Source organism: Alexandromys fortis, unplaced genomic scaffold, assembly GCF_014885135.2.
Source record: "Alexandromys fortis isolate MF-2015 unplaced genomic scaffold, M_Fortis_MF-2015_v1.1 scaffold_20, whole genome shotgun sequence".
In the NCBI taxonomy this organism is placed as follows: Eukaryota; Metazoa; Chordata; class Mammalia; order Rodentia; family Cricetidae; genus Alexandromys; species Alexandromys fortis.
This window is the reverse complement of record NW_026067903.1, coordinates 15,845,027-15,865,684: the sequence shown is the minus strand read 5'-3', so window position 1 is coordinate 15,865,684 and position 20,658 is coordinate 15,845,027. Positions and strand designations below refer to the sequence as shown.

The window sequence follows — 20,658 nt, the reverse complement described above, 5'->3', positions numbered from 1 at the left end:
CTCCGCAAACACCCTAACAGGCACACTGAGAAATGCATTTTAATAATCTCCCAGGCATCCCTTCCCCAATCAAGATGACAATCAAGATTATCTGTCACATCTGTGAAAAGGCTGGTGCATAAATACTGGTGAGTATTTTATCCGAAATAGAAAAAAAAAATAACAACCAGTCTGCATCGCTAAAACCATGACAAATTCTGATGCATATTTGAGTTTATTTGGAACGAAATACGTGGAAAGAAAGCTGGAGCTGGGGGTGAAGGGAAGCGAAAAACAAAACAGAGAGAAGATGAGAGGCAGGACAGGTGCTGTGCTCTTGAGAGCAAGGCTACTAAGAGAGCACCCTGATTGACACTGTAGTTCGTGTTGCTGAGGATGCATCCTTCTCCTGGTCAGCAATAGACTCTGTTAAAAGGAACCCTGGTAGACATGCACCCATTCCCGAGAATCTGCAGTTTGCCCACCACCTTACATCACCCACAGAAGGACCCTAGATACCCCTTTCTCTCCGACCACCCCAGCTCTGATACAGACAGCAAAGAGGAAACACGATGTACTCCTAAGTCCTTGGACTCAAAAGACACTCTTCTCCTCCAAAATAGACGAGCGCTTTTGTCGTGTTATTTCTATTTATAAAGGAGGTTCTCTCACACACTGCGGAAGCTAATTCTCAGGAAATACTGCCCTGTTCCTCTTGGTTCTTAGAAAGGACAGAATGGGACGGGCCAGAAGAGGGACCCTAATCTTCTGTCCGGAAATCCAGGCCTCTCCACCACTAATTTGTGCTTTTGCATTACAATGGCTACTTGATTATTTAAAAATGCAAGCAATCAGTCCCATTTGAATTGTCCCCAGTCCCCTGCCTGTTGATTGACCAGAAGTGTACCTTTCAGGGTGATGATGATAATAATCGCAGTCCGGCCTTAGTGAATACTTACCAGGCTATTGTTCTAAGGGTTAGCTGTGTCCCAACTCATTTAATCACAAGTTCTAGTGCTGAACAACTTACATTCACAGATCCATTATCCATTCAGCTGGGGATAGTTGTAGAAGTAGTTACAGACATGTGGGCTTTGGGATGAAAAGAAGCACTGTTTTTAACTTTGTAGCGTTGTGTTAAAGTAGTGCATCACACAGAACCTATTCCATGACTGTGATATGGGATGCTCCTTCTATATGCTGGGAATGTGTTTTAATTATCACTGGTTAATAAAGAAACTGATATGGCCAATAGCCAAGCAGAATAGAGCCAGGCAGAAAATCCAAACAAAGATAAAGGGAGAAAGATAAAGGTGTATTCAGGGAGACTCCATGTAGCCACCAGAGGAGTAAGATACCAGAACATTACCCGCAAGCCATGGCCACATGGTGATATACAGATTAGTAGAAATGGGTTAATTTAATTATGAGGGCTAATCAGAAATATGCTTGAGCCATTGACCAAACAATTATAATTAATATTAAGCCTCAGAGTGATTACTTTATGAGTGGCTGTGGGACCCAGTGGAACACATAAGTTTCCAGCTACATGACTGTTTTTATAAAGCATCTCTCAGTTCTAGGAGCAACAAGAGGCCACACTGTTATCATGTTCACTTATCGAGTATAGAGGCAAGTTTAAATAGCTGTGGCTAAGAAGTGGCTGGGCATCTAAGATGGGTTTGGGGCCCCTGGTCCTGAGGCAGCCCTTCTCCCTGGGTGCCGTGTTGCGCCTCAAGAGTTTCACGTGTGTCCCAAGCAATCTCTAAATACTTCAGGAGCCAGGCAGAGCAGGCACTGTTCACACATTTCGTCTGTGTGTTTTATTCTGACCCATTTCAAACTAATCAAGTGCTCTGATCCTGAACTGTGAGAGGGTCTCAACCATAACAGCCCTGAGACCTAGCCACTGGAGAACAGATTAGAGTACGCCCTTCATTTGGAGTGAGAGGGCTTTCAAGTTGTGCTAGGTGAAGTATGACTCTCAGCAATGAGTCTGCAGTTTGTGAGTGACGACTTGCTTGCTTTCTCTCTGAATAGATTTCGGAGGCATTTCTCTTGAAAAACAGCTATACTCAATTTCACACCCTGTGTACTATTTCTACTATAAAATCACACTCTCTTACTAGGCTCCTTTGCCAACAAGGCCTCTGCAGCTAAAAGGTCTTTGCCAAGAAGATCCTGGCTATAAACCAATGGGCGGAATAATAAGAAGGCCAACCCTCTCTTCATTCTGAGGTATTCATCTGTCACTTAGACACCAAACACATGTCCAGATCACATCACACTTAATTTGGCACTGAAGGAACAGAAAGTAATCAGTGATGACATCCCAATTGTCTAACTGCAGGCTCAGAGATGAATATTATTAAAATAATGAAAACGAACTAATTCAAGCCAGAAGAAACTGAACATAAGATACAGACCGTATTCCCTTGTTCTAGCTCTGATATCGTTAGGTGGGTTGCTGCTAGAATGTGTATTTGTGCACAGGGACTAGATTTGCTCATGAGACAATGAATTGGAAGTACTGTCTTCTTTAAGAAGACACCAGAAGGGTTAATTCTATCTACATTTGCCGTGTGTGTGTGTGTGTGTGTGTGTGTGTGTGTGTGTGTGTGTGTGTGTGTAGAAGCTGGTCACAACAAGAATTAAGAATAGAATAGAATAGCAAAAGTTTAATGCAGACCTAAACAAGGATGATGCCAATAGACATGCTAATGTGGAATGTGGAAATCTCAGAGGAGACCTCAGCCCTAGACAAAGAGCTACAGGTGGTTAAGGAATGCTGAGAGTAAGAGAAATCTTCTTCCGGGGAAGAGCATACAAATTGGTTATTCAGTACCAAATGCTCTGGAAACATACACGCAAGTAGAATTACACAGATTCAGCCAGTTGTATTTATATATTTAGGAATATATAGAGGGTAGGAGGTGCGTAGGAGGGGTTGGAGTTAGGAAAGGGAGGGGGAGTGATATAATTACATTATATAAATTAAAATAAAAAAATTAAAAATTCAGAATTCAAGAAGGTTGAATACAGCTAGAAGTACTAGTGCACACCTTTAGCCTTTGTGTTGTAGAGGTAGCGGCAAGCATATCTTTGTGAGTTCCAGGACAGCCTGCTCTACATAGCAAGCTCCAGGCTAAGGAAGGCTATAGAGAGAGGCCCTGTCTCAAACATAAAACACAAAAACGTCAGTGCAAACCTACCAACCTGGAAAAAAATCAAGGTGAATTTTCTATGGAATTTTAGGGACATTATCTGCACCTGTTGGTTTGTTGGTGGGCTGGTTGATTGATTTTTTATGGATGAAAATATGAGGCCCCAAGATCTGAGACTTATTCCCGAGCAGGGCAATGGCTGGAACACTCTCACCTCTGCTTGAGGCCTATTTCCTCAAAGCATATTTTTTGTTCTCAACATTGAAACGCCTATAAAAAGATAACACCAACACCCCAACAACAATTGCAAACAAACATCTTCATCTGAATAAACACAAAGATTACAAGTAGACCTTGCTTATAAAGCTTTTTTGTTTGGGTTATCTTTTGTTTGTTTGTTTGTTTTTGAGATAAGGTTTCTCTGTGAAACAGTCCTGACAGTCGTGGGACAGACCTGGAGCAGACCAGCCTGGCCTTGAATTTACAGAGATTGGCCTTCCTCTGTTTCCCAAGCACTGGGATTAAAGGTGCACCACCACGACCCAACTATAAAGGTTTTTTTTATAATTTGCTCTTTTAAATTATCCTTATAAGGAAACACCATTGTTTCCTTTGTATCTAATAACAGCTTTAAAAATAGGATATATGGCATTAAGTGAGAATCCTAACAAATTACTATTTTAATGTACATGTCCATTTTTAAGAGAGCAATAGGGGAATTTTTATTATTTTTTTATTATTTATAAATTTATAATTTTTTATAAAGCCATTTATAATAGCTTTATCATCATTTTATTGGTTTTTATGTATTTTATTAGTAAATGGAAAAGGCTATACACTGGCATCTTACATAGATTTCTCTTTTATTCAAATCAAAACTATTATGTTTTATATAGTTTTTAGGGTCAGGACTGGAGAGATGACTCAGTGGTAAAGAGTAGAATTCCTCCCTTCCAGAGGACCACAGTTTAGTTCCCAGCACATGTTAGCCAGCTCACAACCACTTGTAACTCCAGCTTCAAAGGCTTCAACTACCTTTTCTGGTCTCTGTGGGCATGTGCACACATACACATAATTTAAAATAATGAATATACATCTTTGCAAACAAAAAGTACTGGGTAATGTAAATTTCTAGTTGTCTAGAAAATGTGGGTGCTGGATAACTTCCTATTCTATACAAATGGGATTATTGTAGGACCAGAGAGATGGCTCAGTGTTTAAAAGGACTTGATATCCTTTCAGAGAACCCAGGTTGGGTTCACAGCACCCACGACAATGTATCACAACCATCCCTAATTCCAGTCCCAGAGGATCTGATACCCTCTTCTGACCTCCAACGGCAGCAGGCATGTGGAACAAAGGCATACATACATGCAAGCTAAACATTCATACATATGAAAAAATATTAAAAGAAAAAACAAGAGAAATTTTACTGAACAAATTGCATTCTGCTCACAGCTGCAAATATCTGAAATTGTAAGAAAGCATTCAAATTCCAAACAATTTTGGTCTAACATGATATTTGTAGAGCGTTAAAATGGATGAAAATAAAACAAATGAATGAGCCATTTAATATGTGATCTGAGTGTCATGTTTCTGACAGTGATCAATAAAACTGGTGGTATCCCTGAAATGCGCCCCTAGAATTACTGACATAATTCTTTCACATATCTATGGCTGACATTTAGACAGAAAGCACTTATGTCCATGTAAGTACACATGCATGTAAGTCCGAGTTAACTTGTCACCAACACTTTTATATTAAATCATCACTCACCCATGCATGAGCTCAGAGTCTATCAACTGATCTCCATAACTACATTCTCATCATCTAGATATTTAAAATTATATAATTGTGTGAGGATAGGTTTTTTCCCCCCTTGATCTTTTTCTTACTTGACTAAGAATACCAAGGATGTCCCCAGTGCTCACTTGAAGCTTGATTTAGTCACACTAGCAAACCCCAGGCTCAAATGTCAAAAGGGATCAGTCAACACGGTGGGCTCACCGTGCTGCGGCGTGTGTGCTGCAGGATTCCTCAACACAGCAAAGCAACTGTTTAGTCATTACACATGCTTTCTCTTAACTCCCTAGATGGGATTTTTTTTTTTTTTACCTTTGTGCATTTGAGAACAAAATGAATGCAGAAACGCCGGCAATCCAAGGCTTCATTAGTACAGGAGAAGCAAGGCTCACTCTGCTACACAAATAATTAGAGAGATTAAATGAAAATAAACACGGAGAGGCTGAGCAGAGACTCTCAAGTTAGGTAATTGTTTTAATTACGCTAGTGACTTCCACCAACCTTCATTACCAAGCACAGATCAAATTTCAATTGTTTTATGTAAGAGTATCATAAGCCCGAGCTCCATGGACAGGCGCAATAGCTACGATACCTCAGAAGCAGGACATTTTCTTCCAGCTCCTATCCTCGGTGGTTTCCATTTCAGCACCTGATAAAGTCTACATGTTTGAAGGTGATACATTTTTACACTGGGAAGTGAAGTCTGGGGTTTTTGTTCTTCTGATGGACATTCTTAGTAACTTTGTATCTTTACTTAGATTTGATCATGGATGATTTGGGGTCACATTTTTTTTTTTTTGCCACTGAATGTAAAGCAGTATGGCATATTCTGCCATTTGAAATAAATGTCACTCGGAATCATACCATCCTTATTGCATATGCTTTATTTGGGGTACACTAAGGTAAACTAATTTCAGCTTTCCACTTCTGCTTGTACCAGCTTAGGAAGAGACTACACCACACCACACCGGTGACCCACCCTACATGTGGGGCCACTATTGCCAGTCTTGCTCAGAAAATACTTTGCATTTCAGCCTTGTGATGATTATGATGCACAGAGGTCTCCAAGCTGATGCCAATTCTTCTGGTAGATATCTAACTTACCCCTTTTTATTCTTTTCACTATCCTATGGAGTATATGTACATTATTACCCCATGTTCCAGATAAGGAAACTGAGCCTGAGGGGGGGAGGGGACAAGGAGTGGAGAGGTATACCACGAGGCAGAGTAATGAATGAGAACAAAGTATTATGTATGAGGAAGGCAGGAGGAATCCCATGACTTTATACATGTTTACTGACTTTTCTGTTGCTACGCTGAAACACCGTGACCAAAGTGGCTTACATAAGTATTTATGGGGCTTACGTTTTCGGAGGTTGTGGATGGGGAGCAGAAAGAGTTGTCAGGAGCAGGAAGCTAAGAGCTCACTTCTCAACAAGTAGCCAAGCAAGCTCCTCTCAGAGCCCACCCCCAGGACACACCTGCTCAGCAAGGCCATACCTCCTAAGCTTTTCCCAACCAGCACCACCTGCTGGGAACCAGCTGGAGTGTTTAAATACATGAACCTAGAAGAGGCTTTCTTATTCGAAACTAAATAATTCAAAAAAAATTAAGCAGACTTTCAGAGGTCCATTGACTCAGTATATAGAAGTAGAAAGTGTCCTGACTGACAACCGAACCCAGGAACCAAGACAATCCCCAAGACAGGAGGATGGAACTGAGCACACGGTGAGGATTGTTCTAGATGGGTTCATGCCAACTTAACAAGCTGAGTTATTTGAGAAAAGGGGACCTCAATTAAGAAAATGCCTCCATAAGATCGGACTGTAGATAAACCTGTAGGGCATTTTCATTATTAGTGATTGGTAGAGGAGGCCACTGCCCATTGTGAGTGGCACCTGGATGTCTAACAAAGGCTGAGCAAGTCATGATGAGCAAGTCAGTAGGCAGCACCCCTCCACGACCTCTGCATCAGCTCCTGTCTCCAGGTTCCTTCCCTGTTTGAGTCCCCATCCTGGTTTCCTTTAATGATGGACCAGGATGTGGAAGTATAAGCCACTTTCCCCTCCAGCTTGCTTTTTGGTCACCTTGTTTCATCACAGCAATAGTAACCCCAAGACACGGGCAACGGGAAAGGATAGAGCTACAGTCCTCGAATGTGTCTGATATCCATGAATTCTATATGCTAGCTAACATCTCTCATTAATCTTCATGTTCGGCTGACTGCTAAAGTGTACTGTCTTTGACTAGCCCTGTTCTGGAGCAAACACAATTCAGAAGAGGTTTTATGGTATAGTGCAACTAACAAAGATATCCCTACTAACAAAGGTTAGCGATGTTTCGACACGACTCACTAACCACTGAGTTTTACTACCGCTATCACAAGGCATTTCTCTTCAACCGCATTTAAAATGTCCAAAAGAATAAGGAAGGTTTCAGCAACTACTTTGGTAAGGGGAGGGGACCAGGTAGATTTGTCTGTGACCTTCACGACTTTAAGGAAAGCTTGTAGCAGCTTCCCTCCCTTCCCTCTCCCTCTGGATGCTGGCCTGTACGACGTGTCCTGAAGTGGAATACGGGAAGGGAATCGAATGGGTTCACTGTTTTCAGGTTTTGGGCTCACCACTAGAGACAGTTTTGGGTTCTGGAGGACACAGGGAAGGTGGAACCGAAGGGTAGGATTTACTTGGGTTGTGGGGCAAGGGGAAATGTTTGAAAAGTCGCTCCTAGTTTTCGGCAATCTAAGAGGGTCTTTCTGAAAACTCACAGCCGTGCCGTGCCAGACCCTGGGAGCTACGTGAAGAGGAGAGAGATGGGATGGAGCATCTACCCCCCCCATAAGGACAGCCTGGGGTTCAGCTAAGAGATCCTCAACAATTGAGAGCGTCTTCCAGTCACTGTCATGGCTCCGCTTGTCATCCTCGGACAGGCTTGATTTGATAGCACATCTTCCATCTAGGAAGAGCCGTCACTTGCAACCAGGCGGTGCTGACCAGGTGTTCAGTGAGGAAGTGGAGGGTTATAGCCAGGACACCTGCGTTCTGTTCCCACTCTGCCAGTTACCACTGACCTCGGCAATCCTCTAAGTCTCCATCTTCCATTCCCTCATGCAGAAAATGGAAGGTGACACCACTTCCAAGGCCTCCTTCAAAGGATCCCAGGGCGGATCATGAGGAATAATTCCTAAGACTGCAAACACGGAGGGCTCCAACATGAAGAAAAATAAGTTCAACCTACTCAGCTGGAGTTTCCAGAAATTTCTTCCCCAGAGATTCAACTGTGGCCGGGCAGCGCCAGTTCGAATTGATTCATTGCAATGGGCTGCCACACATGCCAAATACCTATGTGCGGAACCCCTCCATCTCCGTGGGTTTCTGTTGATTTCTCCCTTTCATGAAAAGCAGTTTTTGTTGCCGAGATTCTGTACACCAACCCCACAAGCTGGGAGCCTGGGAAGGGACCGTTTTGCCTCCTCCGCCTCTTTCCTCCTTCTCCCCTCTTAAGGTCTCTGGAGTTGTCCGCATGTGAATGGGTTTCTTTGGCTGATCACCAAAGACCCTGCAGCATTCCCGAGAGCTGAGCACTCTGGGCGATCTGAGAACAGCATCCCCCACAGACAGAGGTCTCGCAGCCCCACGGGGACCATCCTCCCTCCCGCCGCCTCTGGCCGCGGGGAGCACCGGCTCAGACCCCGCAGAGAGCTTGGGCCCTTCCCGCCTCCGCCCCGCAGCCCCTCTCCGCCAGTAGCAGCGCTGCTATCTTCCCACAGGAGCACTGGGAGGACGCTGGAGTCTGCAGCGCCCCCGCCCCCTCGCTTTTTCTTTCTTTCCCTGCTTTGGGATCTTGCTGTCTGGAGCCGGGAGAGGTTCCGAGAAGAAGAAAGCTAGGGGCGCGAGCGCAGGTTTCTGCCGCGGCGTGCGAACGGAGCTAGGGGAGCAGCATCCTCGGTGTCCACTCAGGATTGCAGCTGCACTGACCGACATGTGACGGAGGAAAGCCCCTCGCATCATCTGTCGCCGCCTCCAAAAGGGTCCCAGAGCGCTCGCCGAGGCCGACATCCGGAGCTGCTTTGCCAGCAGCGGTGTGGGACGGGAGCGGCTAGCACACTGGCTCGCAGGTTCCAAGCTCGCACTCTAGGAAGAGCGCAGCGGAGACCACCGCCTCGCTCGCACTCGGCACAACTCCGGGGCCGGCAGAGCGCTGCTGGACCGCGTCCAGATTCCCGCCGACTTCAACCAGAGTGACCCACAGCTCCAGCCCGTCCCTCTGCACCGCCTAGAGTTCCAGATTAACCGGAATCTGCGCCGACCTGCACGCCCAGGTCCCCGCAACACCCCTGGCCGGATGGAGAGCGCGCCTGCCGCTGCTCCCTAACTGCTGACGCCGCCGTCCGAGCCGCACACCGAGGTCCCTCCTACACCGAGACTAGTCCTTCTTGGGGGTGTTGGGGGTGCCCTAGACGCTGGGGAGCGCGCACCATGAAGTCGGCGCTGTGCAGCCGCTTCTTCATCCTCCTGCCTTGGATCCTGATCGTCATCATCATGCTGGACGTGGATCCCCGCAGGCCCGCGCCCCAACTCACTTCGCGCCCCTACTTCTCTCCCCACACAGTGGGCTGCGGGGGCTCCCGAGTCCCGCTCCGACGGAGCAGCCTAGGGCGTGACGCTGCCGAGAAGCGCAACGAGTCCCGGCCTCCGCTGCAGCCGGAGCCGCGGTTGCCCACCATCTATGCCATCACGCCCACCTACAGCCGCCCGGTGCAGAAAGCCGAGCTGACCCGCCTGGCCAACACGTTCCGCCAGGTGGCGCAGCTGCACTGGATTCTGGTGGAGGATCGAGCCACACGCAGCGAGCTGGTGAGCAGCTTCCTAGCGCGGGCCGGGTTGCCCAACACGCACCTACACGTGCCCACGCCGCGGCGCTACAAGCGCCCGTGGCTGCCGCGCGCCACCGAACAACGCAACGCGGGCCTCGCCTGGCTGCGCCAGAGGCACCAGCACCAGAGCGCGCAGCCCGGAGTGCTCTTCTTCGCCGACGACGACAACACCTACAGTCTGGAGCTCTTCCAGGAGGTAGTGGCCCGGCCCCCGCTGGGGGGGACAGGGGCGGTGGGGCTCCAGGGGCTGCATCCCCTTTGTGTTTCGTGTACACTTTTGAGTTCTCAGTCCTCCGTGCACCCATCCCGGACTCAGCGTGGAGCACCTACAGGATGGGCAGTCCCCAGCCTCCTCCTCTGGTTGTCATGGGTGGAGAAGGGGCTTTGTGGTCTAGGGGGGAAGAGTTGGCCTTTGGATATCTTGCCCTGTCCGCGACTGGACCCCAGTAACTAGCACAGGTGATTTGTACAACTGGATGGAGCCCAAACCTGGTGCTGGGCTTGATTAACTTGTAGGTTTTAATAGTGCCTACAGGTGATTCTGAGTTGAGACGCGTGTAGAAAGGGGGTACGAACAACTCAATTTAGGAACCAATCTCTTCTGGTACAGTCAGCCAGCCCCCTGGTGCTAAATTAATCCTTAGAGCAAAAACTCACATATCGGGGGAGAGCTCCTTCCATCTTTTCCTAACGCTTTGGCAAGTGAGTTGGAATTGTTCTGCCCCATTCTTAAGGATTTTACTGCCCCAGCATCATCCGGATGGTCTACCTGACCCCTTTTCTAGACCATTCTCTGAGACCTCTCTGGCTTGGAGTTTGACTGGTCACTCTTGCTTGGAGCGAATGCTGCCTAGCGTTCTCTGAGGTAGATCCTGAACACCAGCCGCCCCCTGCTGCTGAAGTGGCCAATGTTCCCTGCAAGGCCACCTGCGTGTGCGCAGCGGCGGCGGAGCAGGTGGCCTTTCTTGAGGCTGGTCTATGAGAACACCTTTCTTGAGGTGGATCTATGAAGGAAAACGAGCTAGGGCTCTTGTCTTTTTTTTTTTTTTCTTCCCAACACTCAGTTACAGCTGAATGAAATCTTGATTTCTTTGCACCACGGGACTGTAATTCTCCACCTGAAAGTCCTTTGCATCCAGTCTCCTAAAGATTCCCCCAGCTCCTCCATTCCCTTAGGAAACTGGACGTTCGGGAAATACTGTCTTCGCAGGATAGTGGGTTCATAAAACAATCTGTGTATCCAGCAGGCAGATGTCCCTCACCTCCATTCTATCACCCAATGTCAGGTGACTGGCTGTCTTGGCCTCAGGACAGTGGCTATACCCTTTCTGTTTAGTTTTTGTCTATGCAGTTTTCAAAGATCTGTATTTAAAAAGTTAGTTGCCACCTTCATTTCTACCCTCTCCTTGAATAAAAGAAGCAGTAATCGTTCCCCATTCTCTCATTCCATGGGACTTGGTTTTCATGTTTCCCCAGAGAAATAAGCTTGGTTTAGTGTGTAGCATGGCTTTTATTATACCCATGATTAGAGCTACCAAATGCTTGTTTGAAAGTTGGGCTTTTATTTTGAAGATGAGTGGTTTCCCTGTTCTTTCCACTAAAAGGAGGACTTGTGCTTTGAAGCAAAGACCTTTAACTCTGAATGCCTGTTTATTTTTAAGCCAAGTCTTCTTTATTGCCCATCTCCGAAGTTGCTTTACCTATGATGTGTGGTCTTGTTTAAGAAAAATGGTGCACATTGCTGTTAATTAACATTTGAGGGGGCTAAACTGGAAAGGGGGAAAGACTGCCTTTATCCAGTGTTCAACTTGCTGGCAGGAGGTGCCAGAGGAGTGGAGAAGTTGGCACACACAGGCAGGCAAACAGTTCAGATACAGTCTTCCTTTGGGACTTCCCCTGCTGAAAGGGAGGCTTGTGCGGAGCCTATTAAAGAGGGGAAGAAAAATCAGTGGATTTTTTTTTCCATCAGTCTGTGGAGGGCGACTGAGGACTGATAAGGGGAAGAGAACCAAGTAGGGAGGGAAAGAAGTGTATTGGCAAAGAGAAAAATCATTAAAAAAAAAAAGCAAGTGAAACTTTTAAGGCAGGAACATTTGACACTACTAGAAATACTGTAATACTCAGAATAGATATTTTCAGACCACATGTAACTTTTTGTGGATACATGTGTGGCAGGTGTTTTTTTTTTTTCCAGTATAAGATGCAGGACGCACTGTATCTCCTGAACCTCTGTCTCAGACAGCAGTTTAGAGCAAGCACCTTTCCCCAGCGCTGCCCCAATTCCCTCCTCCCAGGTATATTTTTTTTTACAGATGAAGCTTTTTTAAATTATTGATATGAGTTTCATATTTCATCTTCCTTATTACAATCCTGTTTTTCTTACATGACACTCAACTTGTATTCTTTCTAGAATTTGACGTGTATTTCCCTCTAAGCTCTTGATTTCATTGGTGGGATGACTCACTCTGCACCCCTTCTGGAATTCATGATTCTATGTGGACTGCAGTCTAGATAGTGTTCCCTTGGAGAAAACAGAGACGTCTATAAACTCCTCAACACTGTAGTTCCTCGGGGGGAGAGGGAAGGAGGGAGACTACAGAGTGGACTCCTAGATCTCAACCCTTTGTATTGAGAATATGCACAAATTCACTTTAAGTAATTTATATCATGTAAGGAAAGAATGTCCCAATCCAGGCTTCGTCGTTTTTGTTCATAGAGCTTCTAATCTCCACGGTTGGTGAGGAAAAAAAAAGGAAAGAAAAACAGATAAGATAAAAGGAGGAAAATGAACCAGGTACAAATTAGCTCACCAAGAATTGGCTGCAAATGAAGGATAGTGAAGGATGAAAGGCCTCCAAATTAAATTAAAGATGCAACCGGCAATCTGCATTTAATTATTCCTCCCTGGTAACTGGAATAACATGGGTTTTTTTTCCCCTCCTGTATGGCTAATTTTCAGCTTTCCTTTTCAACTGAGCCATGACAGGGAGGGAATATTGGCACTGAACGATCTCATGTGCACAGTCAAACCCATCTGCAAATGAAGCTGAGTGTGCGCCACAGCCTCGGAAGCTGTCTAAGTAAGCAAAGAGGAAGTATTGGGGTCTTTGCTGGTTTCAAACACCTCAGCTCCTCCAGTTCTCCCCGTGGACATCGACAAGTTTTGTTTTGCATGATGGGTCACTGGTAATCCTGCCTGCCTGTCTGCATTGATCAAGCTTTCTGAAAAAGCTTATTTGCAAAGGATTTAGGCTGCTTTAATAAAAGCCACAAGTACAGATAAATGGGACTTTATACCTGGTCATATTTTCAATAACTCTATCGATCAGATGTCTGTTCCTCAAGGCTTTCCAAAGCTTAAAGTGATGCTCTTAGGCTGACTGTGTTTTCCCCTTTGGAGATCAATTGAATTGAAAAGGTTAAAAAAAAATAGCACTTTCCAAGCAAAAAAAACCAAAAACTTTAAAAATTTAACTTTAATGAGATGAGACAGGAAGATGAAACCAACTAAGATATTCAAGCGGAGCGGGAGTCGGTTATTGAGATGATGTGGGAGGTGTTTTCAGCAAGCAAGGACTGAAAAGTGCAGAGGTCCCTGGCTGGGATTTCTTTCCGGATGCTGTTAATCTATTCTTGTGCTAGGCAGACAAAGCAAGGGTATTTAATTCCATAGTATTATTTCTTTCTAAAGCATTCCTGTGTTCCCTTCTGCAAGTTATTTGCTGGAATCATAACCCCAAAGACTTTTGGGGGTTACAGGGTTGGCAGCCCCTCCCAGGAGGCACTAAGCACATCCTGAGAGGAGGCCTGGTTTTCTCTTTCTTTTTTACCCTGACCTAATTGCCTAGCTTAGGGGAGTCTTCACAAGGAAGCCTAGAAGCTTCTCATAGGTGTAGCCAAGAAAGGCTACCCAGAGCATACCCCTTGGATGGTATGTCTTCCCCCTCGGAGAGTGTAGTAATAGGCCATAGGACTGATAAAACTTGATTTTATCCTTTTATGGTTTTTTTCTTGTTGTTGTTACTGTAAACTGCAGTCAGTCTTCTGAATGTTAGATCTTCAGGTTTTCTTCATGCTCCCTGGGTGTATATTACTTGAATTATGGTTCTGCTTTGATAGTTTTCCTCAGAGACCAGTGGCCTCCATTTGGATTTTGAGGTTTTAATGGGCCAGAAATAATAATTTGAGTTTAAAAGACATTGCCGACCTGCCTCTTCCCATTGTGTTTTGCTACCATTCTTCTCTCAGCCCTACTTTTCACTGATGAGTCTCTCATGAATAGGCATGAAGGCATGCCCGGAGTATCATTTGGTGTGACGGATGTGTGTCTTCGCAACATTTAGGTTGTTGTTTGCAGCTTCTTGGAAACCAGAGTAGGTGGCTGCGTTTTCCTGTCTGTTCCACTTGCCTCTCAATTACGAGCTGGTAAATTTTCTCCTGTGTGAACAGTAATAGAATAGTAATTGCTTTTAAGACAGGCTGAAGAAAAAGCAAACAGAACAAAAGTCGACGGTCTCATTTAACCACCGCAGGTGGTGCTCAAGGTGTGTGAGTGCATGTCACAGGATTCGGTACTGCCGGGCAGTAGCTATTGAAGCCTTTCTGACTCTAGGATGTTTTGCAGGCTGATAAGGAAGCACATTATTGGATGTTTGATTCACAGGGCCATTGAAGCATGAAATTTAGGTTTTTGTACGGTTCTCAGATTCTCTCCTAAAACATAAGGAAAAATGTTACAACAGCCCATAGAATGCGTTTCCGATTTACAGAAGGAAATCCATAATTGTTTTCTCAGTCATGCTTGCTATGTTTTCCATACAGTTTTAAGTAAGTGTCCACAATATTCTCTAGACCATTATGGAAAACCGCAGCCAACGAAATGCAGAGTTTTGGAACCCAGTCCCAGGTGATGCATCTGCACTACAACTCCTGCACCACCGAAGGCTCAGGGATCATTGCTCAACAGGGAAGCAGAAAGAGCCAGAGGGACCAGGAGGTAGCTGTGAGGCTGTGTCTCCCGGAAATGTCAGACACTACAGCCATGATCAGAAGACAGCTTTCAAGCCTTGGTCCTCTCCTTCCACCAGGGATCAAAGTCAGGTGACCAGCTTTGATGGGAATCACCTTTACTCGCTGAGCCGTCCTCTCACTGATCCCGCCCTTGGAGCTTCACTTACAGTAACTCAGGCTCACTGTGCCTGCTGAGATAGCATCCCCTCACCTCTGTGTTTAAATAGAAAGGCAGGCTTTTGACGAGTAAAGGGAATTTAAGCTAATGCAATTTCACTACGGTGCCGTGCAAAGGTCATATAACTGGTAGATGCAGGATAAGAATATGAATCTGAGTACCCTGGTCTAGCCTGAACCACTGGCTACCTAGAAGCTCCCATTTAGTATTCACACCTGTGTGAAACGTGACTTGAAAGTAAGGAAAACATTGTATCAACAGAGTCTCCTGAGGAGCTGGCTGTCTCTGCCATGCTTGGTCTTCCTTCTTGACTACATCAACTCTTTAATATTGTCTTTTACATTCTATGATGCAATACTGGGAACTATATTCAAGTCCTCATTCATTCCAGGCAGATATTTGACCCCTGAGATCTATTCCAGCCCCACTTTGCCCCTCTTTTTCACTGTTTGGTTTAAGTTGACAAGAATTATAGACATGTGTGCAACATGGTGTCTTGATACAGCATATACTTTAGACAGACTAGAGGAGGTTAGCTAACAGTCACCTCACGTAGTCTTTATAGTGACAATGTTTAATATAGTCTCCAATTTTAAAATATGTAATGTCATTATCTAGACTTGCCATGTTGTACTATATATGCTCTGAACTTTCTCGACTGAAATGTTACCGATTTCAGGCCACAAACCCCAAACTCGCCGCACCCTCACCTCTGATCTCAGAACTATCCCACTGTCTCTAACTTGTGAGTCATTTGATTCTGGAGATTTGTTTTCAAGTCAGTTGAAAATTGCTACATTCGTATGTGAACTAGAGTCAGAATTTCTAAAATGGTGCGTTCTTGTGAATAGTTCAGGATCTCCCGAGTTGGGAGAGATGGCTCAGTCGGTAAACTGCTTGTCTTCAAAGCACACAGACCAGAGTTTGAGCCCCACAATCCATGTGCAGTGTGTTTATTATCCCACATCCCCAGCCTCAGTGGCCAGGCGGCCTAGCCTACTTATGAGTTTCAGGTCAGTGTGACCCAAACAAACAAAAAACAAGATGGATGACACCTAAGGTTGTTGTCTGTCCTAAGCGTGTACACAGACACACACACACACAGACATACACACACACTGCCTTGGGGGAGGGCATGTACTACACATACTACATACATAACTGAGCACTCATGAACATGAATCCATACACACAAGCACTGTACACACATACCTGAACACACATAAACACTGCACACACACCTGAGCACACGCGTCCACATGTATGTATGTATGCGTGTGCGTGCACATGCGTGAGTGAGCACACACATACTTCTGAAGATAAATAGTAAGGTATGTGTGTGTATACAAAAAACTTGATCTCCTAGGCTTCTGTCTTATCACCATAGACAGTGTTGGGCTCTTCAGGGCACAGGGCTGGGTGGTAACTGAATTGTTTCAAGTAGGGATGTTGGTCTCCTGCTGGCACAGGAGAGGAAGTGGGGCCTGAACTCGGTATGTGGTAGTGGATACCCTTTCCTGCCCCTCTTTTGGGGACACACCTTTCAGTGCACATCAGCAAGTACCTGGTGGCCTTCTGTGGGCTGCTGATGGCCAGTTCGGTCAGACCCACCTACTTGTTCACTTGTTCATAGGTTTATTCGTGTTCTTCTGGATTAGGACTATTCCTGAATTAAAAGCCAAATTAATGAACCATGAGTTGAGCCTTTTTGTATGCTTGAAAAAGCAAATCAAAGCCAGAGCCTCCGAGCTGGCTTTTCTGAAAGGAGAAGTCATGATCTCCACCAATGTCGCGTTGTTTGGTCCTTTTCCACAAATAACAAACCCAGTAGTTTTTCTCCTTCCTTTTAAAATATCAATCTCCTCCATTAGTAGAGAAAAGAATTTAAATGCTATGTTTAGTCCAGTTGAACTGAAGACTATCATTGTCCCTTCAGCTCTAATTGTAGGGACACATCCAGACAACCGAGTTCTGTGCAGTTCTGTCATTGTGCGAATGTCATGGAGGGAATTCACATGGGCCTATATGTTACAGACCTATGTGGCCTCTTGACGTAAATCAAGGACAGAGTGATCATGAGCTCATCCAGCACAAGACAGTGTGTTCTTCTGCCGCCTTGTGAGTGCACTTCACCCTAACATAATAATAAAAATACAGTAAATACACAAACAGTGATGAAGCATTTCCTACCACTGATACAGGGAGAGATCAATGGAAGGGTAGGTACTGTTGTAGTACTGGACTGTTAGAGTCCCGGCTGCATGGTCATGCTACATGCCTGTGGTGCCACCAACACATGAGGAATGGCCTACGCTGCCACACTTGGTGGATGTTGACGGACAACGGGGATTTTTTTTCAGCCCTGTTAAAATCTCATGGGCCAGCATCACAAATGGTGTCTGTGGTTGACCGACTCGTATCTTCATCTCTATAATGAAAACGGAAAGTGTTAGATGCCAGCCATTCCCCATATGCTGAGACTTGTTATCAAGCAAGTTATGTCTTAGCAGTAATACTGCAGCTCTCTACAGATCCTCCTCTGTGCCCGACCTTAAACAGCATCACAGTCAGAGGACATTTGAGTATGAGGAGTCAGCTCGCCTTCCCTGCAACGAGACACAAATGAATACAGCGCCTACTGTAATGCCAGGCGCTATACCCAGGGAAGACTCTCACTGCGTGCGTGTCTACGCTAACTGTGCCACACTCTGCGTGTGCTGGGAGCAAAGCCAGTGTCTGAGTTCTAGTGGGACGAGCAGTGGAGGGAGCGACAGCTGTCTGAGACCTGAGGCATGAAGGACCTTGTGGACGATGGCACAGGGAGAACGAGCTACCTAGAGATGGGTCCACATTTGCGAACCTGAGGAAGTAAGACATGGAGTATTCAGAGGCCTGACAGATGCCGCAGTCATATCCAGGGCTGGCATGGTGAGCGGTCAAGTAAAGGATCAGGAGCCACGCTTTCATCGCCTGCATGGCCAGGCCTGGTCCTTCCTCTCTGGGATGAGATTTAGCATCTATGCCCAAACCTGTCCTGCAAAGAAGTCTTCAGTTGGTGTTTGCAAATAATATTTAAGTCATGCCCATTATCTTCTTTTCCCTGGAAACTGCTACATTTTTGTGCGAATCCGGAACTTGAAAATATACACAGGCTGCAGAGGGCATGCCTTGCTTTTGATTTAGCTTTTGTTTCGCATCTTGTTTCAGAATGCCCACTAGGAAAATGAACTTTTCCAACAGAGCTTGTGTAAGACAGAGAGTAAATTGACAAATAAGTGGATATTGTCATATTTATATTATATATTTTTATATATAACAAATCACTGTTACTTTTAATATTGAATCTTGATATGTAGCCCAGGTTGGCCTTGAATTCTCTATTCCTGCCTGGTCTCCCAAGTGCCGGGACTACGGTGTAAAAGCCTCTACACCCAACTGATAGGCTAGTATTGGTATGTCTAACAGTACCAAGAAAGCAGCAATCCACTATGAACATTACCTGAAATCATGAGATAAGTGTATTGTGGCCGCTTCTCCAGCTAAAATACAAAGGTGGGGGTTTTCTTTTATTTCCTTCTGTAGCTTCAGTGCTCAGGGCAGTGCTAGCATGTCACAAACGCTCATTAAATATTTACTGAACGAATTATAGGAGACTTAAAAGCTAAACGAATTTATTACTACTGCAGAAAAGAAAGTTGATACCAGAAAAAAAAATCCGACACCCAAAATGGCGTTCAGGTGATAGTTTGGAAATCTGTGTTAAGATTGAATTGAATCCCTTAAGTAGTAACTTAAGAACTTTCATGCTGCAAAGGGCCTATGAATATTCATGTGTCGGGAAGGCACCATATTATTAGTCATGAAAGTGGACGGTTTGCCAGTCATGCTAAGAGCCAGCTGAGTGTTGGGCTTCCACACCTGCAAGACCAGTAGGATGTAAATGGGGATCCCAGGTCGGCTTTGGGGAACACACCGACCCTGGTTCAAGTCCGGGTTTGCTACCTTGTGGTTGCACTATGTCAATGAGGACTGCAGTGAGTGATGAGCACACAGCTGTAAACATCAGTTCTTCCCCACCTTTCCCCTGTGGCGGGACCCCCACCTTTCCCCTGTGGCCGGACCGGTGGGACTGGGGGGGTCATTGAAGAAGATGCCAGAAACATGCTGTGTCCATGGGTTAGAGGTTTTCAAGCATCAGCTTCTGATACCTGAATGCCCATGAGAAGAGGAGACAGAGGTACTTGGCTTTCCCAGATTAGTCCAGACCCAAGAGGAACAGCATTAGCCGGCTTCGTATTTACAGCTTTGTATGGTGCCAGAATAAGTAGAGGGGCAAGAGGTTTGTCTACAAAGGATTCTGGGAGAAAACGAGATGTGACTGTTTCTTAGCTGGTATGATAAAATAGCATGACCAAAATGAACTGGGGGAAGAAAGAATTTGTTCCATCTTAATACAGAGTCCATCATCCAGAGAAGTCAAGGCAGGAACCTGGAGAGAGGAACGGATCCAGAGGCCGAGGAGGAGCACTGTCTTTGGTCTACTTCGCATGGCTTCCTCAGCCTGTGTTCTCATATGCCCAGGCCTCCGGCTTCAGAGTTGGTACCACCCACAATGGGCTGGGCACTCGCACGTCAATCATCAATCAAGAGAGTGCACCACAGGCTTGCCTGTGGGCCAGTCAGGAGGGGACATTTTCTCAATTGAGGGTCCCTCTTCCAAAATGACATTTGTGAGTGAAACTTGTATTTATACAATAGAGTTATCACCACTGTACCAGTGTGATACCCCAAACATCCACTTAGTAAACACAGCTTTAATACAATTTGGAGGGAGGAGGTGTGTGTGTATGGTGCTAAGGGTGGAATCCAATATAAGTTATGTTTCTTTTAGTCAGCCACCTTTGAGAAGTTACAAGGAAAAATTATTTCTTGCGTTTCTTAATTCTCCAGCTTTATACCAAAAATCACATGCGGTGACCTCTGGTGCAGTGATGTATTGACGGCTAGATCTCCTTCAATTGGGTTGAATGAGTAATTAGAAACTTCTTGTCTCCCAAAAGGATTTATTACCCATTCATTAGAGACGTCGACTTTCTTAATAAAGACGGCCATATTTCTAATTACCTTTGCCTGGTGCCCAAGAGGTTGTTATCACAAGAGACAGTGCGTTTAGGAGAACTCAGGATGGGTGAGAACGGCATCCTGCAGGGAAGTGAAGGCTGGGAGGAGGGGCGCAGCTTGCCCAAATCCAGTGTGTCATCCTGAAGGGAGCCATGGGGCACACGGAGGGCTGGGAGTTTGCTTACTCCTTTCCTGGAGCCTGTATCATCCCTGGATAGTCTTTGTACATTCTCAAGGAGCAAAACCCGATGGGCTGGTGGAAGGATACTGGTTGAACAAGCAAAATGTGGCCTCCAGGTCTGGCTAACGCAGGTGCTCCACTCCCGCAACCTCGGGGATATGCTGGTATGAATACCCATGTGCGTGTTTGCAGCTACGTGCTCGACCTCAGCCTGAGCAGTCAGTGCATGCTGCTGTTTAATTTTCATGGTGTCCCTGAGCAGGGAAGAGGTTGCAAAAGCCCTAACATTAGGCTTCCTTACAGGGCTGATATAGATGTGCAGGGCGCTGGGGGGGGGGGGGGGGG

At 45.6% G+C, this 20,658-nt stretch overlaps 1 protein-coding gene across 1 annotated transcript in view; it reads left to right on the top strand.

Moving 5' to 3' along the window:
* The first annotated feature begins 9,276 nt into the window (after positions 1–9,276).
* Positions 9,277–20,658, top strand: part of B3gat2 (beta-1,3-glucuronyltransferase 2) — an 84,539-nt gene continuing 73,157 nt past the window's right edge. The window contains exon 1 of the mRNA XM_050134715.1: positions 9,277–10,019. Coding sequence (XP_049990672.1) covers positions 9,426–10,019 — 594 coding nt within the window. The 5' untranslated portion in view covers positions 9,277–9,425. The remainder of the gene's footprint in view (positions 10,020–20,658) is intronic.